Below are 25,196 nucleotides of genomic sequence, written 5' to 3'. Positions count from 1 at the left end.
TGAGCAGTGGAAATGGTTTTGTGAGCTGCTGTCATTCACTGATGTGAATGTTGGTTCCACAGAGGGAAAAGTTTACAAGCTGGTCTTGGTGAGCTTTGGGCTGCTGTGTGCTACACAAGCTGCTCTCAACGTCTCTCTGCGTCTCATCGTGCGTGAGTGTCTTTCTATTTTCAATTCCTTATGTTTGGTCACTGCCAAGAGAAGCAGATATCTCAATTCCTCCAACCTAGAAGAACTAATTCAAGGAACATGTTTTTCTCTGACAACTGCTTTCAGATAATTCAGATGTGCAGAAGCTTGACCAGTTACAGACCAGTTACAACAACCTGATTAAAGAGCGAAACCAGACCAGTAACGACACCCTGACCACAGAGAGAGACCAGTTACAGACCAGTAACAACATCCTGGCTAAAGAGAGAGACCAGTTACAGACCAGTAACAACAGACTGACTGAAGAGAGAGACCAGTTACAGGCCATTAACAACAGACTGACTGAAGAGCGAGACCAGTTACAGGCCAGTAACAACAGACTGACTGAAGAGAGAGACCAGTTACAGACCAGTAACAACAGACTGACTGAAGAGAGAGACCAGTTACAGACCATCCTGGGAGCGGGTTTATGTACCCAGAGTGAGTACATTTTGATCATAATAAGTTAAATGTTATCACATAGTTATTATTTTATGTGTGAGTGTGATCATTTAACATACATGTTTTGTTTTGTTGTGTTGATTTGTAGCAGCCCAAAGGTCTAATTGTTGGACTAGATTTGACTCTAAGTGGTACTACATCTCTGAAGAGCTGAAAACCTGGGTAGAGAGCAGGCAGGACTGTCTGAAGAGAGAAGCTGATCTGGTGATCATCAACAGCAGAGATGAACAGGTGTGTGTGTGTGTGTGTGTGTGTGTGTGTGTGTGTGTGCGTGCGTGCGTGCGTGGGTGCGTGTGTGTGTGCGTGAACCCTCTAATTGCATCTCCACAAACAGGACTTCCTGGTTGGACTAAACAACAGGAGGATGTGGATTGGTCTGACAGACAGAGATGAAGAAGGGACCTGGAGATGGGTGGATGGATCACCTCTGACCACAGCGTAAGACCTGATCACATGTTCTGACTCATTGGTGTGAGACTTCAGAGTCACTGTAGCTACAGTATGGATGATGTCTTCACCACAGGGTTTGACTCCTTGTCCTCCTCTGTTTCAGGTACTGGATTCAGGGGCAGCCTGACACTCTAGACAAGGAGGAGGACTGTGCTGAGCTGAATTATTATCGTGACCTTTTGAAGAATTGGAATGACCAGTCATGTGACAATAAGAAGGGCTGGATCTGTGAGAAGGTGTGACAGTTCCTCATTAATAACAGCTTTGTTAAAGCCCCTTGTTACATATTTACCTAAGTGCATTATAGTAGATTTAGAGGCAAAACTCAGTATAACATAATCTGTTGGTCAAACTTTAAAGGAGCGTTCAGCATCATTGAAGTTTGCTCATTTCCTGCCGCCTTGCTGTTTTACATCACTGTACAGTTTCCACTGCTATTATCATTTGATGAGATTATGTGCTATTTTTCCTATATTTTACTTGTTTTTAAAAGTAACTAGTTTGAAATAAATGCTGTTTAAATGTAATGAGTTAATCCTAAATAAGAGGATGTCAATATTAAGACAGAGTTGTGTCAAATGTATTGGGTCAGATTTGGGGGGGGAAATGCACAACATGTTTTCCTGTCCACTAAATGCTCCAACTTGAATGCGTCATACAACAAATACATACCACTCAAGTTGGAAGTGATATCATAACAAATATATTTGAAGTGTTTCATGCGCATATTTACATCAAACACTTTTTTTTCACCCATTTATTCACAAATCTCACTGGATTCAGTTGCATTTGTTTGTGAATTTCTCAGATGATTCTGATAAATCCCCCCCCCCCCACAGATCTAGTTCAGTAGGCATCTCGCTTTGGTTTGATTAATTAATCGTTGTAGTCAAGTTCTATGGTTTTGATTGACAGAACGTGGGTCTTAACATAACCACAGAGGACATTATCTATTGGTATTAATATGAAACCGTGACTGGAACTTCTTTCAGAATATAAATATTTATAGCCTGATATTATCTGTTCAACTTGCAAAATGTGCCTTCTTTCAAAGTGAAGGACTACCTTTCCTGACTGAATCAGATGGGAGTGAATGACAAAACTGATTTAAACATATCTTCAATAATGATGCATGTACTATCATAAATATTAAAGAGATGGTGGGAAATGTAAAGAAAAAAAAAAAAAAGCCCAAATCTCATATCACACTGAATTATCCTTTAATAAAGTCCATGTTTGTTAAGCAAAACTGTTGTGCTTTTTATTTCTTAGTCCAATGAATTGTGGGCACCATTCAGTGTTCTGTTATCTAATATCATATATCGTTCATATTAGGCTACTATACTTTGTTTCATGAGACTGATTCCTATCAGCAGTTGTGGCTGCTATAGATGTAAATAACTCAGTTGTGTTTGTCTGATTCCCACCCCCCCCCCCCCACCCCCCATATCTCCATTAATATACAATAAAGTCATGGTATTTATAGTACCTCTGATCTGAGATAGCACACATGGTTGAAAATGTATCTGGGGTATGATGCGTTTGCACGGTGATGTACTCATGGTACTCGGTTTTTAGCGGGGGCTTCCTATCTGGAGGAACCCCCAGGGGAGCACAGGGAGAATATGCAAACTCCACACAGAAAGGCCCTTTTGACGAGCCCACCTGGGTCGTATAGGCACTGAGGACATGGGGATGAGGACACAACCTCCATGCCCACAGCGTCCCAGGTGGAAATCGAACACAGGACCTGCTTGCTGTGAGGCGACAGCGCTACCACTGCACCACCGTGCCCACCCTGTTTCCATTTTGCACCACGCTAGTTTCACTTCCTTCACGTGGTTTAAGCTTGATATCTTTTCTAGATCTCTTTTTCTAAACCTTTTGAATAATTCCTCTTCCTGTGCACCACACACTTGAATAAATTCCACATTAAGCAAAATTGTTTTGCTCGTTCAATGTCGTAAGTAAAATATTCACCAGCTAAAATAATTATAATAATCATTGACAGAATTTCAATATAAAGTTCATTCTCTTTCTGTCTCTCACTTTAGTCCAATGAAGTGTGGGCACTATTCAGTGTTCTGTTTTCTAATATCCTATGTGTAATGTTCATATAGGCTAATATACTTTTTCTTCAGTTCATTGTGTTGTTCACTCAGTATCCCTCCTAAGCCATACACCAGTCATGTGACTGATTCCTGTCAGCAGCTGTGGCTGATAGAAGCTACTTCTTCTTTTGTAAATAACTCAAAATTATGTGAGTGTGACCCCCCCCCATGTCTCTATTAATATAGAATAAAGTCATGGTAAATGTAGTAGCTCTGAACTGAGATAACATACATGGTTAAAATGTGACTGGTCTATATTGATGTGTTTCCACAGCATAATAATTGGCACCCCGCTGGTTTCACTTGCTTCAGTGTGGTTTTAGCTTGATGTCTTTTATAGATGTATTTTTCTAAACCTTTTGAATAAACTTCCTCTTTGTCAAATTGTAACAGGTGTGTTTAATCCCTGACCAGCAGGGGGAGAAAAGCAGTGAAGGAAAGGTCCTGAAAGACATGAGGAGACAGAGTACTGATAGCATGATGAGGAGATGTGATGGCTGTTTGGATTTTGCTCTTAAGATTGCAACATTGTAACAGATGACATTCAAAATGCAAAACAAGTCAGAGTTGATTTGTATCAGCCTGAAACTTACTGATCATATTTATTGATTTTGGTTACAGCTGGTGATCATTGTTTTGGTGTTTTGCTCTCAATGTAGTCTCTGGCTCAACATAATATTAAAGACATTCAGTGTAAACTTCTTCTGTCTTGTATTTATTCCAAACAGGAACGATTCAGGAAACATAAAAGGCATCAGTTCCTGTGTGTCAGAGAATTCTTCCTGGGAAAGAGGAACCCCCATACTGTAGGTGCAAAAGCAAATATAAAAGTTTTACTTTGTTTCGAACTCAAGCTCTCACTAGTGCCTTAAACGCTGCAACGCAGCCCTATGGAAGACTGTTATTTTGCTCCAAAATTACTTTTCATTAAAACCTGACCACCCACCCGTAGGTGGCATGGTACCCCCTGGGACTGACACGGATCCACGTGACTACGTCACGTCCTGCCAGTCCAGGGAAATCACTTCCGCTTTCTTCCACCCGCTGATGAAGACGTGTTTGTGAAAGCTCCCGCGGTTAACGAGGAGTTATATTATATAGCTTTAGATACTAGGCTCGTCCGGCTGACTTGCCCACCTCAAGAGGGTCGCGTGGACGGGATAAAGCAGGCTTCGGAGACCGACCCTGTACCCTTCACCCTGCGGCGTCGGAACAAGTCATCTAAAGCTAAGAGTATCTTCCTTAGTTAACTGTTGTTACTGTAGCTGCCGCCGTGTAGCTCTACTGCTATCGCCGTATAGTGGTTATTGCTGCCGCTGTGTAGCTTTGCTTCGCTTCCCTGGCTGGGGCAGCGTTTTCGTTTGAGGGCCGATTTAGGTCCGCGCTCAAACTGTTAAGCTTTGCATACGTGCAAATAGCTTGTACCACGTAGCACAGGAACAAAGAGGCTAAGTAGCCCAGTTGTTGCAGATAGCTACCTTGGCACCCGTGCGGGTAGTTTTCGTGTGCTAGGTACTTTAGGCGCCGGCTTTAAAGCGCGCGCGTTAGATAGTTAGCTAGTTTGCTCAGTGCAGCTAGCCTGGACTACCTTGTAAACAGCTAGGTGCTGTATTAGCTGTGAGGCTACGCTGGCCGGTTACGACCAGCACAATTAATTTGATGTGTGCATGCAGCTGTGACCTACATAAATGTAGTGTAGCTTTACTGGCGTCTCTGTCCACATGCTTCCATGCGTCTTTCACGTTGGTATCATGTTAAGTAATACATCCACCACAGTAGAGAGTCAAATGCATGAGTGTGTGTGTGATTTCCTCCGTTTCATGCGTATCTGTAAGCTTTCAGTTGACGGACAGAAAACGGACGAAATGAACGCAGAGTACGGACACTGTCCGTCTCCGTCTTTAACGTTGAGTATAATTGGGCCTTTAGCCAGCTTGCTTGTCTGCTAAGTGTTGCTTGCCTCGTGCAATTAGCATCTACTAGATTGCAACTCCCTTTGAGGAGTTTCTTCTGATTGACTAGCTTCACGGGCCGCTGGCCTTTGCTTGCGGTCACGCTTGCTTCCCCGTGTTACTCAGGGTAGAGACGCGCTACACCGGCCTGTACGCAGGCTTGTGTTAGCGCACGCTTGTTTCAGTGCTTATGCTAGCTTAGCTAGTGGCTTCCACGTCTGTTCTCTCGGGTTAACAGGTTGTGGGTATTGGTGCCCCCCCTTCGGGATGGGCTATTGCCGCTTACGTTACCATTGCACGCGCACGTTCGCTAGCCTCCGGGTTGCTTACTGTCTAGCCTGTGCTTCTCGCTAGCTTGCTTAAGCAGTACTCCCGCTAATAGGGTGCGCCCTGCGGGAGCTTGCTATTAATGGTTAGCTTCCTGCTTCCTCTTGCTACTGAGCAGGGAAGGTCAGGGAGGGGATGGGCCGTGTGTAAAACTACTTGGCCGAGTATGAATCGGCCTTGGGCACGAGCACGCTGCACAGGCGCCTTGAACCTTCGGTTTTGTCCGCAGCTAAGCTCTTTAGAGCTGACCAAGGTCCGCTCTCAAAGAAGTGTTAAAGCTAGCGTGCCTTGCATAGGTGCAGATAGCAATATTAGTACTGTTTAGCACAGAACGATAGCATTTTGCAGATAACTGGCGTGCACCCGTGCAGTTAGTACCTGTGTGCTAAGTACATTGGGCGCGAGATACCTCCGCTACAATAGACATACTGCTCCTTGCTGGCGCTACGCGTCCAGCAGGGCGTACAGCTCGCCAAGGTCTGGGCTCAGTGCCAGCCTTTGGCTTGTAGCTCTAAGGACAAGCCCACCGCCCTTGGTGCCCAAGGCCCGGGGTGGTTGGGAGCTCTCCATGGGTCGCACTCCCTTGTTGGGGCGCCCCCTGCAAGTGCAGGGAGCCTGGCTGGGGGCACAGCGCACCTTGGTCCATGGCCACGGCCTGGCCTCGGTTGGCAGCAGGCAAGCCCACCGGTTGGCTCACCAAGGCTGGGCTTAGGTCCAGCCTGCGGCTTGTAGCTTTGGACCCACCGTCCTCGGTGCCCATGGCCCGAGTTCGGTCGGGAGCTCGCCCAGGGTCTCATACCCAGCATCAAGGCTCGCCTTGGTCCATGGCTACGGCCTGGCCTCGGCTAGAGGCTCCTAGGACAGCCCACCATCAATGGCGCCAACAGCTCATTGCTGGTCGGTAGCTCGCCTGGGGGCCGCACTGTCGGACAAGTCCACGTGCGTCTCGAGAGAGAACGTTACCTCCGCAGTCCCCCCAGCCTGCGAAAGGCGCACGGCAGGGGGGGGGGGGGGGGGTTACTTCGGTACAACAGCGCGTCAGTAGGCGGAGCTTGCGTAAGAAGTTCTCCCCCAGCATGCACAGCTTCTACGGAACTGTCCATGCGGCAGGGGGGCGTAGCCTCTCACGTCCCGCCCCCCCATCAGGGCACCGGATCGAAAGGTCCCGGGGCCCAGCAATATGCTCATGACTATATTTCAGGGATCATTTCTATAGTTTCTAACTTGAGAAATGTGTTTCTAAAAATGTTTAGTCTCGCTATCCACGATGATGAGACGGTGATACTTTTTTCTGAGCGCGAAGCGGGCAGAGAGACTTGATTCAGTTCATAGGCTCTCTGCTTTTGATGACCGTTCACTGTCTCCTATGGGGACATTGAGGGAGAGAGTATGATCCGAGTGGTGGAACGGGTTCCGCTCCGTTGGCCACAAGAGACCATCTTGTCCAACAGGCTCGATGCCTGGGAGCATCTATGTTCCCCCGTCCCCATTACGGCGCACCCTCCAGAGGGGATACGCGCTACAGTTTGCCCACCCACGTTCGACGGGACCCCCGATCTGGCCGTGGAGGAGGAGGCCATGGACGGCTCCATGCGTCCAAAATTGGACCTTCGGCGTCTCAAAAACAAGACGCTGAGGAAGTCCCGTCCCGAATGCTCTCTTCCCCGCCTGTTCAAGTTGAGACAGGGGGATTTCTTACTTCCAGGGATCTGGAAGGTGCGGTCTTCCATGTCCACATGGTCAGGAGACACAGGAAATACCTGAGGTTCTCCTTCCTGGGGAAGGCTTACGAGTTCTGTGGCTTGCCATTCGGCATGTCTTTGAGCCCGCGAACCCTCACGGTGTGCGTGGAGGCAGCCGTGGCTCCCCTCCGCGCGAGGGGGATCCGCGTCTTCCTATATCTCAACGTCGTTCTCTTAGCGGCCGACTCGAGGGTCGGTGCTGCGAAACATACCAAGGTGGTGACCGATCACCGGCAAACCTTAGGGTTTTTTGGTGAACCGGCAGAAGAGTTGCCTCGTCCCAGCGCAGGCGGCGACCTTCCTGGGGCTCGAGCTATACTTCCTGCGAGCCTTTCGCCAGAGCGACAGGCTCGCACGGTTCGGACAGCAAGCCAATGACGTTAGGTCTGTGCCCTCGGTGTCAGTGCATCAGTGCACAGTGATGTTGGGCCTGATGGCCTCAGCACTGCATGTGCTCCCGCTAGGGAGGCTACACATGCCCTCGTGGTCCAAATATGGTTCTCAGGCTTCGCCTGGACTCGGCCGGGGACCGTCATCGCAGGGTTCCTCTGACAGGTCAGGCCTGGCGGGCGATGGCTATATGGGCGGACCCCCGTTACCTCTCGAGAGGTACTTGGTGGGGCCCTGTCCCGCTCAGGATGGTGATTCGCACAGACGCCTCCCTCTGGGGAGGGGGTGCGATTTGCGGGCATTTTTCGGCGAACGGCCGGTGGGAGGCTCAGGAGCTTCGCCACATAAACGTGCTAGAGCTGAAGGCGATTCGCCGGGCTCTGCCTCAGGACAAGCCCACCATCAATGGCGCCATGGGCCCATCGTTGGTTGGGAGCTCTCTTGGGGACCGCACTGCCGGACAAGTCCGCGTGCGGCCAGACTCGAAAGAGAACGTTGCCTCCGCAGTCCCCCCGGCATGCGGAGGTAACACTTCCAGCGGCTCACACATGGGCACCATGTGCTGATTCGCTCGGACAATAGGGCAGCGATCGCCCACCTGAACAAACAGGGCGGTGTGCGGTCGGGGGCGCTGAACCATAGCGGGGATTCACCTGTGGGTGTATCCCCGTCTCCTTTCAGTGTCAGCGGTCTATCTGCCGGGACGGCGGAGTTACGACCGGCCTGCTGTCTCGAGGCAATCCCCGTTATACGGAGTGGTGCCTCCACCCTCGGGTGATGGAACAGGTTTGGGCCAGGGTTGGTCGCGCCTGCGTCGATCTCTCGCATCGCGGCGCGCGACACACTGCCCACTGTGGTTCTCGATCCAGGAGGACAGCCCCCGTTAGGTCATGACGCGCTAAAAGCGCACGCGTGGCCGAGGGAGGGGCTCTATGCGTTTCCCCCGACCCCCCCTGATCCGTCATGTGTTGGACAGGGTGAGGGAACAGCGCCTCCGGCTCGTTTTAGTCTGTTTGGCACAGGCAGACATGGTTTGCGGACCTGGTCTCCCTGGCGCAAGATCCGCCCTGGGCATTGCCGGTACGGGCCGATCTCCTATCCCAGGCGGAGGGGGAGGTGTTCCACCCCTCCCCAGGCAGGTGGAAGCTAGCGGTCTGGCTCCTGAACCGGACCAGTTGCTAGCCCAGGGTTTGCCTGATAATGTGGGATGCACTATGCAGCAAGTAAGGGCGTGGATCCAGTGAACTGCAGTGTGCGACCAGTTCTCCGTCTCCTTCAGAGCCTGCTTGACGCGGGTCAGTCCCCGCAGTCGTTTAAGGTGTACGTAGCCGCGATTCTGCTTGCCATAGGGGAATTGAAGGGAGCCCCGTGGGGGCGTACCCTTTGGTCTTGCACCTCATGAAGGGGGCGTGTAAACTGCGCCCGCCGTCGCGGTGCGTTTTTCCCCCCAAATCGGACCTGGTTACGGTGCTGGACGGGCTAACGGGTCATCCGTTTGAGCCCTTGGACTCCGCCGATTTAAGGGTTCTGTCTTTAGAGACCGCGCTGCTGCTGGCCTTGTCGTCAGGAAAGAGAGTTGGTGACCTGATTGCCCTCTCGGGGCAGCAGGCCTGTGTGGTAATGATGGGCGCAGGGTTACGTTGCGACCTAACCCGGCTTACCAACCTAAGATTATTGATGTCAGCTTTAGGTCTATGGTCATAGACTTATCAGCATTCTGTCCCCCGCCGTTCAGTTAGAGACGGGCGAGGAGAGACGTTTGCTCATGCTGTGCCCCGTAAGGGCGCTCTCGGCCTATGTGGCCAGGACGCGTTCTTTACGCATTACAGATCAGCTGTTGGTTTGCTTTGGGCAAAGGGCCCAGGGCGGGCCCCTTTCCAAGGATCGCTTATCACACTGGATAGTGGAGGCGATCGCGTTGGCATACTCTGCCGTGGGCAAGGTTCCCCAGGAGGGTATCAAGGCGCTTTCTACGCAAGGTGTTGCGACATCCTCTGCGTTGTTGCGCGGTGTGTCGGTGGAGGACATGTGTGCCGCGGCCTCATGGTCCTCTCATCACACTTTTGTCAGGTACTACAGTCTCGACGTGTCCGGTGCGCAGTTCGCGCACGCGGTGCTGTCGGTGGCAAGGAAGTAGTATCGTTGCCACTCTAATATGTCAGACGGTTAGGCATAAACGTTGCCATATGGCCGTGGTTCACCGGTGCCGTTCGGGTCGCCCTGTGGGGTGCTCCCGGCAGCAAGGTCGGTTGAATGGAGGCACTAGTGAGAGCTTGAGTTCGAAACGAAGTAAAACGTTAGGGTTGTGCTACAACCCAGGTTTTACGAGTGAGAACGAGAGCTCTCGATGCGTCACGGGGTGCGTCGGATCTCAGCGGGCTGGAAGAAATTAGAGTGATTTCCCTGGACTGGCAGGACGTGACGTAGTCACGTGGATCCGTGTCAGTCCCAGGGGGTACCACGCCACCTACGGGTGGGTGGTCAGGTTTTAATGAAAAGTAATTTTGGAGCAAAATAACAGTCTTCCATAGGGCTGCGTTGCAGCGTTTAAGGCACTAGTGAGAGCTCTCGTTCTCACTCGTAAAACCTGGGTTGTAGCACAACCCTAACGTTTTCAACTACAGCTTGAATAACAATCAATTAGTGATAACAAGTGGCAAAATCGACTCTTAGTTACAGTCTCAAAGCAGTCTAAGTTATATAAATTACAATAAGTGTATAGTGTTTTAGTGTGTGGTAGACTGGGGGTGAGGCTTATTGGTTGGTTTGGGTCTCACGGGACATGTGGGATAAGGGTGGGGGCGGGGCTTAATCTCCTGCAGTGCTTCAGTCAAGATTGAAGATTCCAGTCATCTTCCTCCCTGCGTCAGTGTGGTCTAGGTGTGATTTACTCAAATGCTGACAGACAGAGTTCTGTCTAACTTAAGAGTCAAGCCACAGATGCAGAAGTCACAGGCAGAGACAGATGCAGAAAGGGCAACCCACAAAAAAGTGACATATAGTAACATTGGTCCACAACTAAATGTCTCCAAAACTGTCAGTATGTTTTTTACCAAGACAAAGCGCTCTACTGATGTTGCTCACATTTCTGTGTCAGGGGAACAACTACAGGTTGTGAGTGAATTGAAATATCTCGGAGTGCTGATAAGACTCAAACCTTTCATTCAAGTCACATGTCAAAAAAATCTGTAAAATGGTCAAATTCAACCTAGCCAACTTCCGTTTTGTCAGAAATTTCATGTCAACCGAAGCTGCTAAAATGTTTGTTCACTCCATGATTTTCACTCACTTCAACTGACTGTCTGACAAGCTGGTCACAGGCCAACCAACCAACATGCAAACCATTAGAATCATTATACAAACAACAGACACTCAAAACACTAGATCAAAAACCAAGACACTTCCACCACTGCTCAATCCTGGACAAATAGAACACACTGAGCTGGGAGAACAATATCACATTTACAAACACCTGCCTGCCTTGTCTATAAAGCAATCCATGACTTGGCTCAAAGCATTCATCAACCAACACACAGGCACATTTCACAGCAGGAGGGGGGCTAACAGAGGAGACTAAGGAAAAGTGCTTTCACTCAGTCTGCCTGCTCAGTCAGAGGGTCCAACTCACATCACACATCTCAACACCTACAGATCCTTCAGCCATCACTTAAAACAGTTTCTGCTCAACACACAAACCTGTCAGCACTGAAAGCAACATCTGTATGTCTATACATCTGGTTGTAAACATTGTCTATGTCCCTCTGTGTTGTCTGGTCTGTTTACTGTTGTAGCCTATGTGTAATTGCTTTTAACACTTGTCTGCTTGGCTTATCCTGTTTGTTATTTTGTTGTCTCCTATGCATGTACCTGTTGAGACTGCTGTGTCTTTTGACTCGTGTCTTTTTTAACCTGCGCTATAGCTTTGCTCTGTGTGTTTTTACAGTTTACTTCTATTTCTATTTTTATTCTTTTAGGAAGCCTGTTGCAACACCTTGGCCGGGGACTACGGGTGGAAACTAGCCTTTTGGCTAAACCTGCTGTATTTACATTGAATTGTTGATTAATATGCTCTGTCCCCTTTTTTCAATAAACTGAACTGAACTGAACACACACAGACACACACACACACACACACACACAGACACAGACACAGACACACACACACACAGACACACACGCACACAGACACAGACACAGACACACACAAGGTGAAAACAGTACCAGCCAATGCTCTCGCAGCTGGTAACAACACTATCGGTCCGATATGGTATATATGGTCATTATTTGGTGGATTTACTTAGGCTACTTTTTTCTGGTGAATTTATTCACGATTTATTCTCTTCGCCCCATCAGCTGATGGAAACGCAGCGACTTTGTGATATTCCAACTGTAAAATCCACTTGACAATTGGAGGGAAACAGAACAAACATAAGATGTACTGACACATCTGCTCTGCTGCTCGGGGCTGATTAGCCTTTGTCTTTTCCCACATGAAGCTTTGTGTTTGTGTCTTTTCTACAGAACGCTGCACATTGCATCATATCACACACTTTCATCATGTTTCTATGCTTTCAACTCCTCAGCACATTAGTGTCCCTGTCTTTCATCCTCTCTCTCTCTGTCTCCCTCTGTCTCTCTCTCTCTGTGTGTCTCTCTGTCTCTCCCTCTGTCTCTCTCTCTGTGTCTCTCTCTCTCTCTCTCTGTCTCTCTCTCTGTGTCTCTCTGTCTCCCTCTGTCTCTCTCTCTGTGTCTCTCTCTGTGTCTCTCTGTCTCTCTCAGGGATGGAGGGGGTGGGGGGTGTTCTGAGGGAACCTGACAACACACACGATAGATAGATAGACAGACAGATAGATGATAGACAGATAGATGATAGATAGACAGACAGACAGATAGATATAGACAGACAGATAGATGATAGATAGACAGACAGACAGATAGTTTAGTGTTGTATGTCTTTATATAATGGAATAAAGTTTTGATTGATTGATTGATTGATTGATTGATGCGCAAAAACAATGAATTTTCATGCTAAGACAAACAAAACTAAAATGAAAAAAGAAGAAAGAAAAAGGTTATCCAACTTTAAGAACCACTAATTTGGCCTTGTCTACTCTATCTGGCCCCTGTATTTTTAGAGCATGCATTGTCAAATACCTTAAACATCCCTAATTTAATGCTCTCATCACTTCAAAATAATTCCCTGCCTCAGTTTTCTTTTCATTTTACATGCGTGAGGGAGAGAGAGAGAGAGAGAGAGAGAGAGAGAGAGAGAGAGAGAGAGAGAGAGATTTTATTTGTATGTTTCCTTCAGCATTGAGGTTTGGTTGCATTTCTTTATTTCAAACTGTTAAACTGCAGTTTGCAAGAGCAACTGAAATATGCGCATAATTGCTGTTCCCTGCCATGCTTAGAGCTTGTGCCCAACATAACTCTACAAATGAAACATGAAACTAATATTGCCCCTTGCTTTTGAAGCATGTCAACATGCCACACACTCGGTAATAACTCATTTGCAACCTTTTTTTTTTCTTCTCCACACCATATCAGCATGAAAATGTCAAAAGACTCAAATTCGAATTTACAACTGTTTTCTCAAGACAGCACTACTGCTGTGTTTTAAGCTAAGCCAATAGCCTCTACAGCTCATTTGGTTCGGCAAATAAGTGCAGTTGATCCTGTGGCTGCGCATAACCTTGCCCCTCTGATTTCCTAATAGATAGTTTTATTGTGTTTGACACGTCTCTGGGTCTGTTGTCTGGCCTTTCTGCTGCTCATTAAGGTGACCTTTGGACAGAAAAAGCTGCTCTCAAAACTCACCCTCTAACTGGATGAATAGTCGATGTTTCCCCCGTTAACCTTTTCCATTAGGAAGCAGAAATGATCTTTTCACCCTCAACCTCTCATGACAGAAAGACAATAAACTGATACTTATCCTTTCACCTTTGACCTTTCCATACAAAGACAAACTGATGTTTTTCCATAAATGTCTGCAACAAAAAAACAGCTAGTTCTTATCCATTTTTCTTTTCTTTTTTCCCGAGGTCAGGGATGGACAACTTTGATGACAGAGAGGAGCCACACAAAAAATGTCCTCGCTACCAGAGGGCCAGATTGTGACCGTGCACTTCCACCAGTAGCCTACTGTAACACCATCACGCCCAATTATAGCTACTAATTTGATGAAAAGGACTGGTAATCAAAGTTTATTATACCAACATTTATATTTTTCATATTCAAATTTAGTCAATCTTCCATTCAGATGACACCAGAAACTTTGCTCTAGCTTTCAAACAGCCCGCTACAGCAATGTGATGGGGTACATCACCCAGATATGTCATATTAATCAGATTAGTAATGTTGCATGTGCAATGTGCATCCTGGATATAGTTTGTGACAATAGAGTTAGCTCAAATGCTAACGTTAAACAGTATGTGGATGGACAATGCTAACGCCATTAGCGGCATGTTCTGGGTAGTACGTCCGCCTTGTAAAAAGTAAAAAATAAATAAACAAATAAATGAATTGACCCAGGGGCCACACTGAGTGAGGTCGGGGGGCCGCATGTGGCCCGCGGGCCGACAGTTGCCCACCCCTGCTCTAGGTGCTTGATTGCACTGTGCGTGTGTGGTTGTGTGTGGTTGTGTGTGTGTGTGTGTGTGTGTGTGCGTGTGCATGTGTGCGTGCGTGCATGTGTGTGTGTGTGTGTGTGTGTGCGTGCGTGTGTGTGTGTGTGTGGTCCTGTTCTAGTTATCATCAGTAAATGTGTATTGAGGCTGGCTTGGCTGGCTGGCAGGCAGGTGGGCATGCAGAGATATAGACAAGCTGACAGATGACAGATGCCGGCTATTGGAAATACTTCCAGTGAGATGCAGAGTTGTCAATAGGCGCTGCTGGGTTTGTCATGCACTGCCCCCAGTGTGTGGGAGGTGCTGATCCAGACGCGTTCAGTCCAGAACAGGGGGTTTTAAAGTCTGAGACTGTGGGCCTCCCCCCCAGACAAAGCTTGGAAAAAGGAGCCGTCCTCGCTCAATTCCTGGATGCCTAGGATCATGATTATGTTATTTGATCCCATAGACTCTATGGGATCAAATAACATAATCATGATCCTAGGCATATAATCATAGCAAGCATGTAATCAAGCATATAATCATGATCCTTAGGCTATTCTATGAGATCTCCTCTTAATAACTAATGTAATCCCCCCCCCCACTTCCATTCACTGAGCCTCCCCTGAAACTGTTTAGAGGCCCCCTGGGGAGGCCCACCTCCCACTTTGAAGACCTAGAACAGATTAGCACTTTTTAGCCTCATTCTCTAATGGTGAGTGTTGTTTATTCTCTAGCAACTGAACCAATGACAAGCAAGGAGCATTAAAATTAATGCACGCACACGCGCGCACACACACACACACACACACACTAAATAGGTCTGGGAAGAGCAGTTGCACTTATCAGATCAGCCAATCTGCCTCACCTTGATCAATTCCCCGTATACAGCCAGAGAGAGAGGCAGAGGGAGAACGAGAATGTGTGTGTGCACGAGCGTGTGTGTGTGTGTGTGTGTGTGTGTACTACGCACGTGTATGTGTGTTTGTGTGCGTGTCAAGGCCAGATTAGCACTTCCAGGGGCCCCTGAGCACTGAAGAGCCCAGCACCCCCCCCCCTCCCCAGAACAGTAAATTCGGGGAAAAAGAGAAAAAAAACTCATAAATGTTATATGCTCTCTCCTGTTTCTAAATATCGCATTGTTTGACCAAGTAACCTGAGTTTTTACACTGCAAAAATATGTTTCAGAAAATGAAAAATGTAATATTATGCTGTTTGAATAACTCAAAGCTCTTTCACTTTGGCAAACCTCAACTCAAATAGGTACACGATGGAGTCCACTGCATTGAATGTGCATGAGCAAAACAGAAGCTGCCGTGGCATTATAACTAGTCACCGAGCGCTTTATTAGGAACACCACCATGCTAATCTCCTGGGTAGGTATCAGTTTTCAGCTCAGTGTCAAACGGCTACCAAAGTGATGTCCGCCCTGAGGTTTGACGTGTTGCCTTCTGTGATGTTTTTCTGCTGAACAAAGTTGTTGTTTTCACACCGTTCTGTGGAAATTCTTGAGACTGTTGTGAGATCAGCAGTTTCAGAGCCGCAGTCAAAGTCAAGTCGCTTATGGTGTGAGTTTGCATTATTATGTAACGTTAGTGAGTTTGTTTGTTCAGCCATAGTAACCACCCGCAATGCCAGCACTGGAAAAATATCTGTTGAATTCAACATACCGCTATAATCAGAGTGAAATACAAACAATATATTGCATCATTACACCTCAAATTAGGTCACTAACACTTTGATGACGTTAAGTCAGACAAACTGGAGCGCTGAAATGATACCCGACTTTCCTACCTGTATGTCCTTCCGACCTCGACAACCATTCAGTTCATTTCTTACAAGTCCGAGCTGGTTTTTTTCAGAGTTCCGAGGTGTCTTGATTGAATGCAGTCAAAACCGGAGCTGGTCAAACCTGGACTGTGCCAGTGACAGACAGCGGGTTTGTTTATTATTTAGGGGTGCTGAGATGAAATGTAGGTGTGCTTGAGCACCCCTAAAAACAGTCTAAAATTGCCAATGTTCTAAATTATATTTATTTCATTCTGATTGGTCTTAGATTTGTGTCATAGTTCTGTGGAGGCCCGACATACATATATATATATATATATATATATATATATATATATATATATATATATATATATATATATATATATATATATACTGAAGGCCCCTGGACACCTGCCCAGGTTGCCCATATGGTAGATCCGGCCCGTGTGTCCGTGTGTGTGTGTGTGTGTGTGTGTGTGTGTGTGTGTGTGTGTGTGTGTGTGTGTGTTGGTAGTATGTTGGCAGTAATCTTTTGTCTAACTCCTGTGACTGTGACTTTCATTTGACTGTTCTACCATGTTTCTGCATAAAGTGTATTCCTGCAAATCAATGTGAATTGATTTAGTTGTATAAACGTGCCTCAAGAAATAGCATAGAAACCAAACACAGCAGTTCTGACACAGGCTGATCTAGGGAGTCTTTAAAGGAGAATTCTGTTTTTTTACAACCTGGACCTTATTTCCAGCTGGACTTATGTTTTACAAGTCACCCTGAACAGAGGGTTAGTAGCTATAGTATAAAGCTAGAATGTGCCGCGCAACGGCCTGGAACATAGGCCGCAGGGGCACCTGCAAAGCATGTATTTACGTCCTGTAAAAATACATTATTTTCTGCCATGCTCCGGCTCATATCCTTATTATATCATAGAGACAATGAGAATGAGACTTCAGCCTGTCTCTGTCTGCTGTCCATCACATTGGTACAAGCTCCCGTTCCCGCCCGCTCCTCAGTTTGTAATCCATATAACGTCAGCCGGGCTCAAATAAATATGACTGACCATCCAATTCAAATGCATCGTCTATATTCTGGAAATGAGATAAATATCCACGGCGTTTTCCTCCAAGCGAAACTTAGTCCACTCCACTGCATGATCTCTGATGAACTCTCAACTGATGTGAGACTCTCACAGGACTTGGTCACACAGTCCCGGGATGTGGAACCTACCAGAAAGGTTAGAGCAGCTCACATGTATGTCAGTATCATATAATAAGGATATGAGCTGCTGCGTGGCAGAAAATAAGCAATTTACAAGACGTAGATACAGGCTTAGCAGGTGCCCATATGGCAAGCACGGGGGCCACGGGGGCCAATTGCGGCCCGCCGACCGATTTTAAACGACCGGTGGCTTGTCTCTCAAATATACTACAAGTGGCCCTCACACAGTATTGGTAAAAAAAAAGAATAATAATAATATTGCGAGAAGCAGCTGGGCCACTGGTATTTTCACTTGATCTAATCTGGCCCCCATTTAAAAAGTTGTGGAGACCCCCTACAGGCCCTACAGCCTCTGTTCCAGGCCGTTGCACGGCGCGTTTCCAGCTTTTTATACTGAATCGTTTTCCGGCATGTCTGTTCAGGGTGATTTGTCAGACATAAATCCAGATTATTAAAAAAACAGAATTCTCCTTTAACATTTCTCCATACAGTACTCCAAGTGTTTGGCTTATTCACACACACACACGCACGCACGCACGCACACACACACACACACACGCACGCACGCAGACACACACAGGCAGACACACACACACACACACACACACACACACACACACACACACAGACACACACACACACACACACACACACACACACACACACACACACACACACACACACACTTCTCTTCACGTCACAAGTTCAAACACTTTCTCATGTATTTCGAGTACTGTAGTGACATTTGGAGCAGAACACACACAGAAACACACACCAGGACTCATTTGAATATCTCTGGGGGGAAAGAAAGAAGGGACTCGCCTATAACTCACTGTGTTTAACACCTTAAGTGCCATAGCCGAAATAATTCGTCTTACATAATCCAACGCTTAAGTGCCAGAGCCGAGTTTACTCGTCTTACATAAACATTTTTTTTTTTTGACGGTGGGACATCAATCAACAACTTTTACATCTTCGAGATCACTATTGGAGCAAGATAATGTGTATAATCTATTTTACCGACCCACTAAGTGTTGACAGTGCTCCCCCAGACGACCGAAATCAAAGAAAAAACTGCCGCGGGACCAAGCCGTTCAAGGAAATGCCGTGGCGATTTTACAGTAATCCATTCAAGACTTGTCTTGCCTGAGAGCGGCCGCGCACCGGCAGCAGCACACAGAGAGCGGAGAGCGATTTGCAAAATAGATCATAGGTGAAACACACTTTGAAACACCTCAGAAAGGCCAGAATCAACATCTGCCCATCGCCCACGCATTCCCCGGCCCATCTTGACTCGCACAAGGAGCGTCCGCACGCAGGCAAGCAGGCAGGCAGGCACACAGGCAGGCAGCAGCAAAAGCGCTTCTGACACGCCCGCTGTACAGCCAGGAGGAAGGAGGAGAAGACACACGGAGGGAGGAGTTTGAATGAGAGGGGTGTTTCCTGTTGTTATGGAGGAAATTACTGTTCAAAACTATTGTTTAGAATGTCTGACGGTCTTACTGATGCCAAAAATGAATGGTTAAAGTGACTGTTTCACAAAAAGCCATTTATCTCTGAATAAATTTCCAGACGCTGAAACCATGCTGTACTCAACGGCTAATATCTACATAACTACTAACTCTGCAAACTAACTCTTTTAGACAGAGAAAGCACACATTCTATTAGTTATTTTTAGATGATTGGTGTTCATGAATTCGTAACAGAAAAGAATCCTCGGCTGTTCTAAAATGAGCCAGAATCGTCAAAAACACCCCTGGCACAACTTACCTACAGGAATGAAAACATGGCTGGCATTCAATGTGTTAAAGAAGATCAGATTTGTTTTGAAGTGGATCTCACACAGCAGTGTGACAACACACTTTGCAGAGGAGGAAGATCAAAAAAATACACCACAATGCAGCCAAATAAACGACTTGGTGGTGTAAGGCGACAGTTGTGGACTGACTGTGTGTGTGTGTGTGTGTGTGTGTGTGTGTGTGTGTGTGCGTGTGTGTGCGTGCGTGCGTGTGTGTGCGTGTGTGTGTGTGCGCGTGCGTGCATGCGCGCTGATATATTATTCCAACAGAACCGAAGTTGAAATCATTGTTTGTTCCACCTTTTCTGAATGGCTGCAGGTTCAGATGTTAACTCAAGAGTTTGACTATGATTTCCTTTCAGCTGCGGCTGTGAAGGACGATCTCAGAGTCTGGACACAAATGCGAGACACAGAACTTAGGTTGAAGCGAAGATATTGACTTGAGGAACTGAGTCATTAGTACAGAAAAACAGGCAATCCAAAAGAAGAAGAATAAAGAACAGGCTGGCCAGCGTAGGGAACAGAGAGTGGAATCCTGGCAGGTACCAACAGTCTCAGAAGACAGGTACCAACAGTCTCAGAAGACAGGTACCAACAGTCTCAGAAGACTTGGGACATGAAACAACACAGATGATCTGACAAAAATGCACATGGGAACACAGACTATATATAAACAGACTGAGGCAAATTGAGAACGGGGACCAGCTGCTGGCTGCTTGAGATGAGGCTGATTGGCTGATGGCACGCAGGTGAAGGTGGAACCAAACAGGACTAATAGGCTGATGGCAGACAGGTGTGCAGGTGCAGGAGGAGGGGACATGAAGAGGAGAGGAGGGAACGTCCGGGGACATGTGGGGGATGTCTAGCCTGATCGCTGGACCTCATATTATGGTTTCACTCCTCAGATCAGTCTGGACTTCTCCCACATCGATTTCTTAAAATGACGCTAAATTAAATAAGGAAAAGGACAGCACTCCAAGTGGATGGATTGATTGTCACACCCAGTGGATGTTTCAGGCAGCAGCCCTCTTCAGCCTGTCACACCCAGTGGATGTTTCAGGTACTGACAGGCAGCAGCCCTCTTCAGCCTGTCACACCCAGTGGATGTTTCAGGTACTGACAGGCAGCAGCCCTCTTCAGCCTGTCATGGCAAATACATTCTTGCGCTGTCCTTTTCCTTATTTGATTTATAGTTTATTTTGGGCATCCAACACCCATGCCCAATTATACTTGGACAGAGCCTTCTGTCCGTCCTCTGAAAGCTTACGGATACGCATGAAACACAGCAGAACCACACACACACACTCACACATTTGACTCTCTACTGCCCACTGGTGGATGTATTGCTTAACATGATACCAAGGTGAAAGACACATGAAAGTATGTGGACAGTGACGAAACAGACGCATTTATTTTCGTATGAGAATGGAGTATAAATGAGCCTGTAGCCTACTGCAAAGTCCTGAGTTGAGCGTGTTGTATCAGATTTTTTTAAATTACAATAACCAGGCCAATCAGTGACTTATAAGTGTCTTATTAGTTGATGATGTAAGCGGGTGTCACGGAAAGAAATGTGAATCTTCATAATAAGGATTATATTTTGCTTGTTACAGTTTAATATTTTGGTACAAATATTAAATTAGCTGTGACAGTGAGCCAATCAGGGAGTGCATTGTAGTTGACATGAAATACAGGGCGCCACTGGCAAAACAGTAATGGCATGTCCGGAAGCACCATTAATGTTACTTATTAATGTTAGTAGAGAAAACAGCCATAATTGTGTTCACTTACTGTACGGCTGTGTTTCCTTCACTTCTGAAGTGAAGTTAATCCTTGCTCATGTTTATCCCGTGTATACTGTACACTGAACAGCGTCCACCGTGATGGCGTCATATGTTTTGCTATGCTGATTGGCTGAAGGAGTTGTCTGTCAAGGCAAGTATGGCTACTCCCGCCCACTGAGATCGCTGTGGGCTCAAAGTCCAGACTGATTCATGGACCAAAACAGAACAGGTCCTGTGATCAGGGTGGCCTGACCATCCTAGTGGACTAGAGAGTTGAAGGAGGGGCTGACCAAGAAAGAGAGGAGCAGATTGGACTAGAGAGTTGAAGGAGGGGCTGACCAAGAAAGAGAGGAGCAGATTGGACTAGAGAGTTGAAGGAGGGGCTGACCAAGAAAGAGAGGAGCAGATTGGACTAGAGAGTTGAAGGAGGGGCTGATCAAGAAAGAGAGCAGCAGATTGGACTAGAGAGTTGAAGGAGGGGCTGATCAAGAAAGAGAGCAGCAGATTGGACTAGAGAGTTGAAGGAGGGGCTGACCAAGAAAGAGAGGAGCAGATTGGACTAGAGAGTTGAAGGAGGGGCTGACCAAGAAAGAGAGGAGCAGATTTGACTAGAGAGTTGAAGGAATGGCTGATCAAGATAGAGAGGAGCAGATTGGACTAGAGAGTTGAAGGAGGGGCTGATCAAGAAAGAGAGGAGCAGATTGGACTAGAGAGTTGAAGGAGGGGCTGATCAAGAAAGAGAGGAGCAGATTGGACTAGAGAGTTGAAGGAGGGGCTGATCAAGAAAGAGAGGAGCAGATTGGACTAGAGAGTTGAAGGAGGGGCTGATCAAGAAAGAGAGGAGCAGATTGGACTAGAGAGTTGAAGGAGGGGCTGATCAAGAAAGAGAGGAGCAGATTGGACTAGAGAGTTGAAGGAGGGTCTGATCAAGAAAGAGAGGAGCAGATTGGACTAGAGAGTTGAAGGAGGGGCTGACCAAGAAAGAGAGGAGCAGATTGGACTAGAGATTGAAGGAGGGTCTGATCAAGAAAGAGAGGAGCAGATTGGACTAGAGAGTTGAAGGAGGGTCTGATCAAGAAAGAGAGGAGCAGATTGGACTAGAGAGTTGAAGGAGGGGCTGACCAAGAAAGAGAGGAGCAGATTGGACTAGAGATTGAAGGAGGGTCTGATCAAGAAAGAGAGGAGCAGATTGGACTAGAGAGTTGAAGGAGGGTCTGATCAAGAAAGAGAGGAGCAGATTGGACTAGAGAGTTGAAGGAGGGTCTGATCAAGAAAGAGAGGAGCAGATTGGACTAGAGAGTTGAAGGAGGGGCTGATCAAGAAAGAGAGGAGCAGATTGGACTAGAGAGTTGAAGGAGGGGCTGACCAAGAAAGAGAGCAGCAGATTGGACTAGAGAGTTGAAGGAGGGGCTGACCAAGAAAGAGAGCAGCAGATTGGACTAGAGAGTTGAAGGAGGGGCCGACCAAGAAAGAGAGGAGCAGATTGGACTAGAGAGTTGAAGGAGGGGCCGATCAAGAAAGAGAGGAGCAGATGGGACTAGAGAGTTGAAGGAGGGGCCGACAAAGAAAGAGAGCAGCAGATTGTGACCATGGTGCTATATTCAAAAGTATGATGTATTAAATACGCCCCTTTAAGCCTGTTTTAATGGCACCAAATGATAAAATAATCCATTATACTTATAGTATGCAAGTACCATTGTATTAGAACTCCTTATGACATGGCTGTCATAAGGGGGTCTACCCTGTTATAAAACATAATGATGTATTGTAATGGTATTTTGTACCTGGTTTGTCATGGTTCAAATATGAGTATAAGGCCTTACAGCTCCGTTATTAAGTGGTTTCTATTGGTCCATACTGTTATAAACAAATCACAGCTGTATCCTCTAATCTAATACCTAAAATACACTACAAGAGTTTCCCTCCGATTTTACACAGGATTTCCAGTTGAGCTCAGTCTGTCTTTGTTGACTGTAGTCTGCAGTTGTTGTGGGCAGTTGTTATGCCAATTAGCAGCAGAATGTGTTAGTGTATTATGGGTACAGATTTCTAATCGTCAACGATTATATCAAACGTGTTTGAATTTCTCTTGTAGTGTAAACTGGTTCAACGACCCGACTCAACTCGACTCACGTGCATGTGGAATCCTGTCAATATCCAATGGAAAACTAGGAGGCAATGAGTCAAAAGCAGTCAAATAGCTAGTCTTCATACAATAGATATTTCTGATACCAAGGCACACGTGAATGAGGGAAGCAAAGACGCTATGCCGGTTGTTCACGGTTAAGTCAGAAAGAATAAAACCGAAACTTCCCGTTACGAATTTCAAAATAAAGGTATACCATTGCAACCGTTTTGTGTGTGTGAACGGAAATACCCCAAGTACCAAAGAGGAAATAAAGAACACATTTGCATAGAAACCTGTTTTAAATGAACGTAATGTTGTGGCTTCGAAAAGTAAATTTTAACCCGTAGTGAGTCATGCAGTAATACATTGGCGCTTTTATTTTGAAACTAAAATGATGTCTAGCTTCCGTATGGTTAGTATGGTCAGTTTGCTGGTTATTTGTGTTGTGGGTTCAAGACAATACCGTCTTATAACTTGAAAGACGTGAGTTTGCTGGGCGCACAGTCGGGTAGTGTGTATTTTGATCTGTGATCCAGTCGTGTCATGTATTTCAGTGAGTTTTTCAGTCGCGATAAAAAGTCTTCACAATCAGTTAAGATTTCAAGTCGGCTAGTGTATTTCCTCCATAAGGATTTAGAAAAACATGTAGGTTTGACCCTGAACTACCCCTGTTAGGCTTTGAGTGGCTCTCTACTAACACATAATGATCTATATTCTGTTGTATTTACACACGAGCATGCTCAACCACTCAACATGTTTTATATAACATTTTCAACCCAGCGTTTGATTGGTCGATTAGAAATATGCATAGTGGTGAGTTTTATAGAGCACGGAGGGGAAACTTCTCAGGCACTTCCTGTTCTGAAAGCAATAACAACAGCCCATTGATTACTGTAATTACAGGTGCTGGGTGATGGAGGCCATACATGGCTGCACCCAATAACAATATCTGCATTGCATCGTAGCCACGGCTCTCTGGGATCTATCTGCTCCACAGCTCTCTGGGATCTATCTGCTCCACAGCTCTCTCTCTGGGATCTATCTGCTCCACAGCTCTCTGGGATCTATCTGCCCCACGGCTCTCTGGGATCTATCTGCTCCACAGCTCTCTGGGATCTATCTGCTCCACAGCTCTCTGGGATCTATCTGCTCCACAGCTCTCTCTCTGGGATCTATCTGCTCCACAGCTCTGTGGGATCGATCTGCTCCACAGCTCTCTCTCTGGGATCTATCTGCTCCACAGCTCTCTGGGATCTATCTGCTGCACAGCTCTCTGGGATCTATCTGCTCCACAGCTCTCTGGGATCTATCTGCCCCACGGCTCTCTGGGATCTATCTGCTCCACAGCTCTCTGGGATCTATCTGCTCCACAGCTCTCTGGGACCTATCTGCTCCACAGCTCTCTGGCATCTATCTGCTCCACAGCTCTCTGGGATCTATCTGCTCCACAGCTCTCTGGGATCTATCTGCTCCACAGCTCTCTGGATCTATCTGCTCCACAGCTCTCTGGGACCTATCTGCTAGAATAATAGTCCATTTAAACTCAATGTAGCTTATTACTATTATGTTTAAAGTCTTGACAGACATTCTCTGCAATATTACCTCTTTTCTAATGATAATACAAGATGATCCACCTTCAGGGAGAATATGCAGTTTGTCTGTCTGTCTGTCTGTCTGTCTGCCTATCTGTCTGTCTGTCTGTCTGTCTGTCTGTCTGTCTGCCTATCTGTCTGTCTGTCTGTCTGTCTGTCTGTCTGTCTGCCTGTCTGTCTGTCTGTCTGCCTGCCTGCCTGTCTGTCTGTCTGTCTGTCTGCCTGTCTGTCTGACTTTGTGTCTGCTTGCTTGTCTGTCTGACTGTCTGTCTGTTTGTCCATTTGTCTGACTGTCTGCTTGTTTGTCTGTGTCCGTTTGTCTGACTGACTGATCAGTTAATATTGATTATACTATTGATTATAAGAGATTTCAGTTATAACAGATGCAGTGTGCGTGTGTGTGTCACGCACACGCACACTGGATCTGTTATAACTGAAAAAGTGTGTGTGTATCAACACCAAAGCAAAGTTAAATTTTTCTGCACAGGTTAAGTTGAGGAACGTGACAGGAAAGACTTCATATCCTTCTCTTTCAATCTCTCTCCCTCCTTCAGTCTCTCTCTCTCTCTCTCTCCTTCAGTCTCTCTCTCTCTCTCTCTCTCTCCTTCAGTCTCTCTCTCTCTCTCTCTCTCTCTCTCTCTCTCTCTCTCTCTCTCTCTCTCTCTCTCTCTCTCTCTCCTT

The 25,196-nt window shown here is 46.6% G+C and overlaps 1 protein-coding gene across 2 annotated transcripts in view; it reads left to right on the top strand.

The window, feature by feature from the left end:
* LOC310788895 (uncharacterized protein) overlaps positions 1-2,135 on the top strand; it is a 2,333-nt gene extending 198 nt beyond the window's left edge. The window contains exons 2-6 of one of the 2 annotated variants that reach the window (XM_083650480.1): positions 63-152; positions 277-630; positions 743-882; positions 986-1,089; positions 1,205-2,135. In XM_083650480.1, coding sequence (XP_083506606.1) covers positions 63-152; positions 277-630; positions 743-882; positions 986-1,089; positions 1,205-1,343 — 827 coding nt within the window. In that variant the 3' untranslated portion in view covers positions 1,344-2,135. Of the gene's footprint in view, positions 1-62; positions 153-276; positions 631-739; positions 883-985; positions 1,090-1,204 lie in introns of both variants that reach the window. The other variant, XM_083650479.1, reaches the window with a different exon arrangement.
* Positions 2,136-25,196: the final 23,061 nt, after the last annotated feature.

Source organism: Poromitra crassiceps, assembly GCF_964638095.1.
Source record: "Poromitra crassiceps genome assembly, chromosome: 14".
NCBI lineage: Eukaryota > Metazoa > Chordata > Actinopteri > Beryciformes > Melamphaidae > Poromitra > Poromitra crassiceps.
This window is presented reverse-complemented; position numbering and strand designations above follow the sequence as displayed.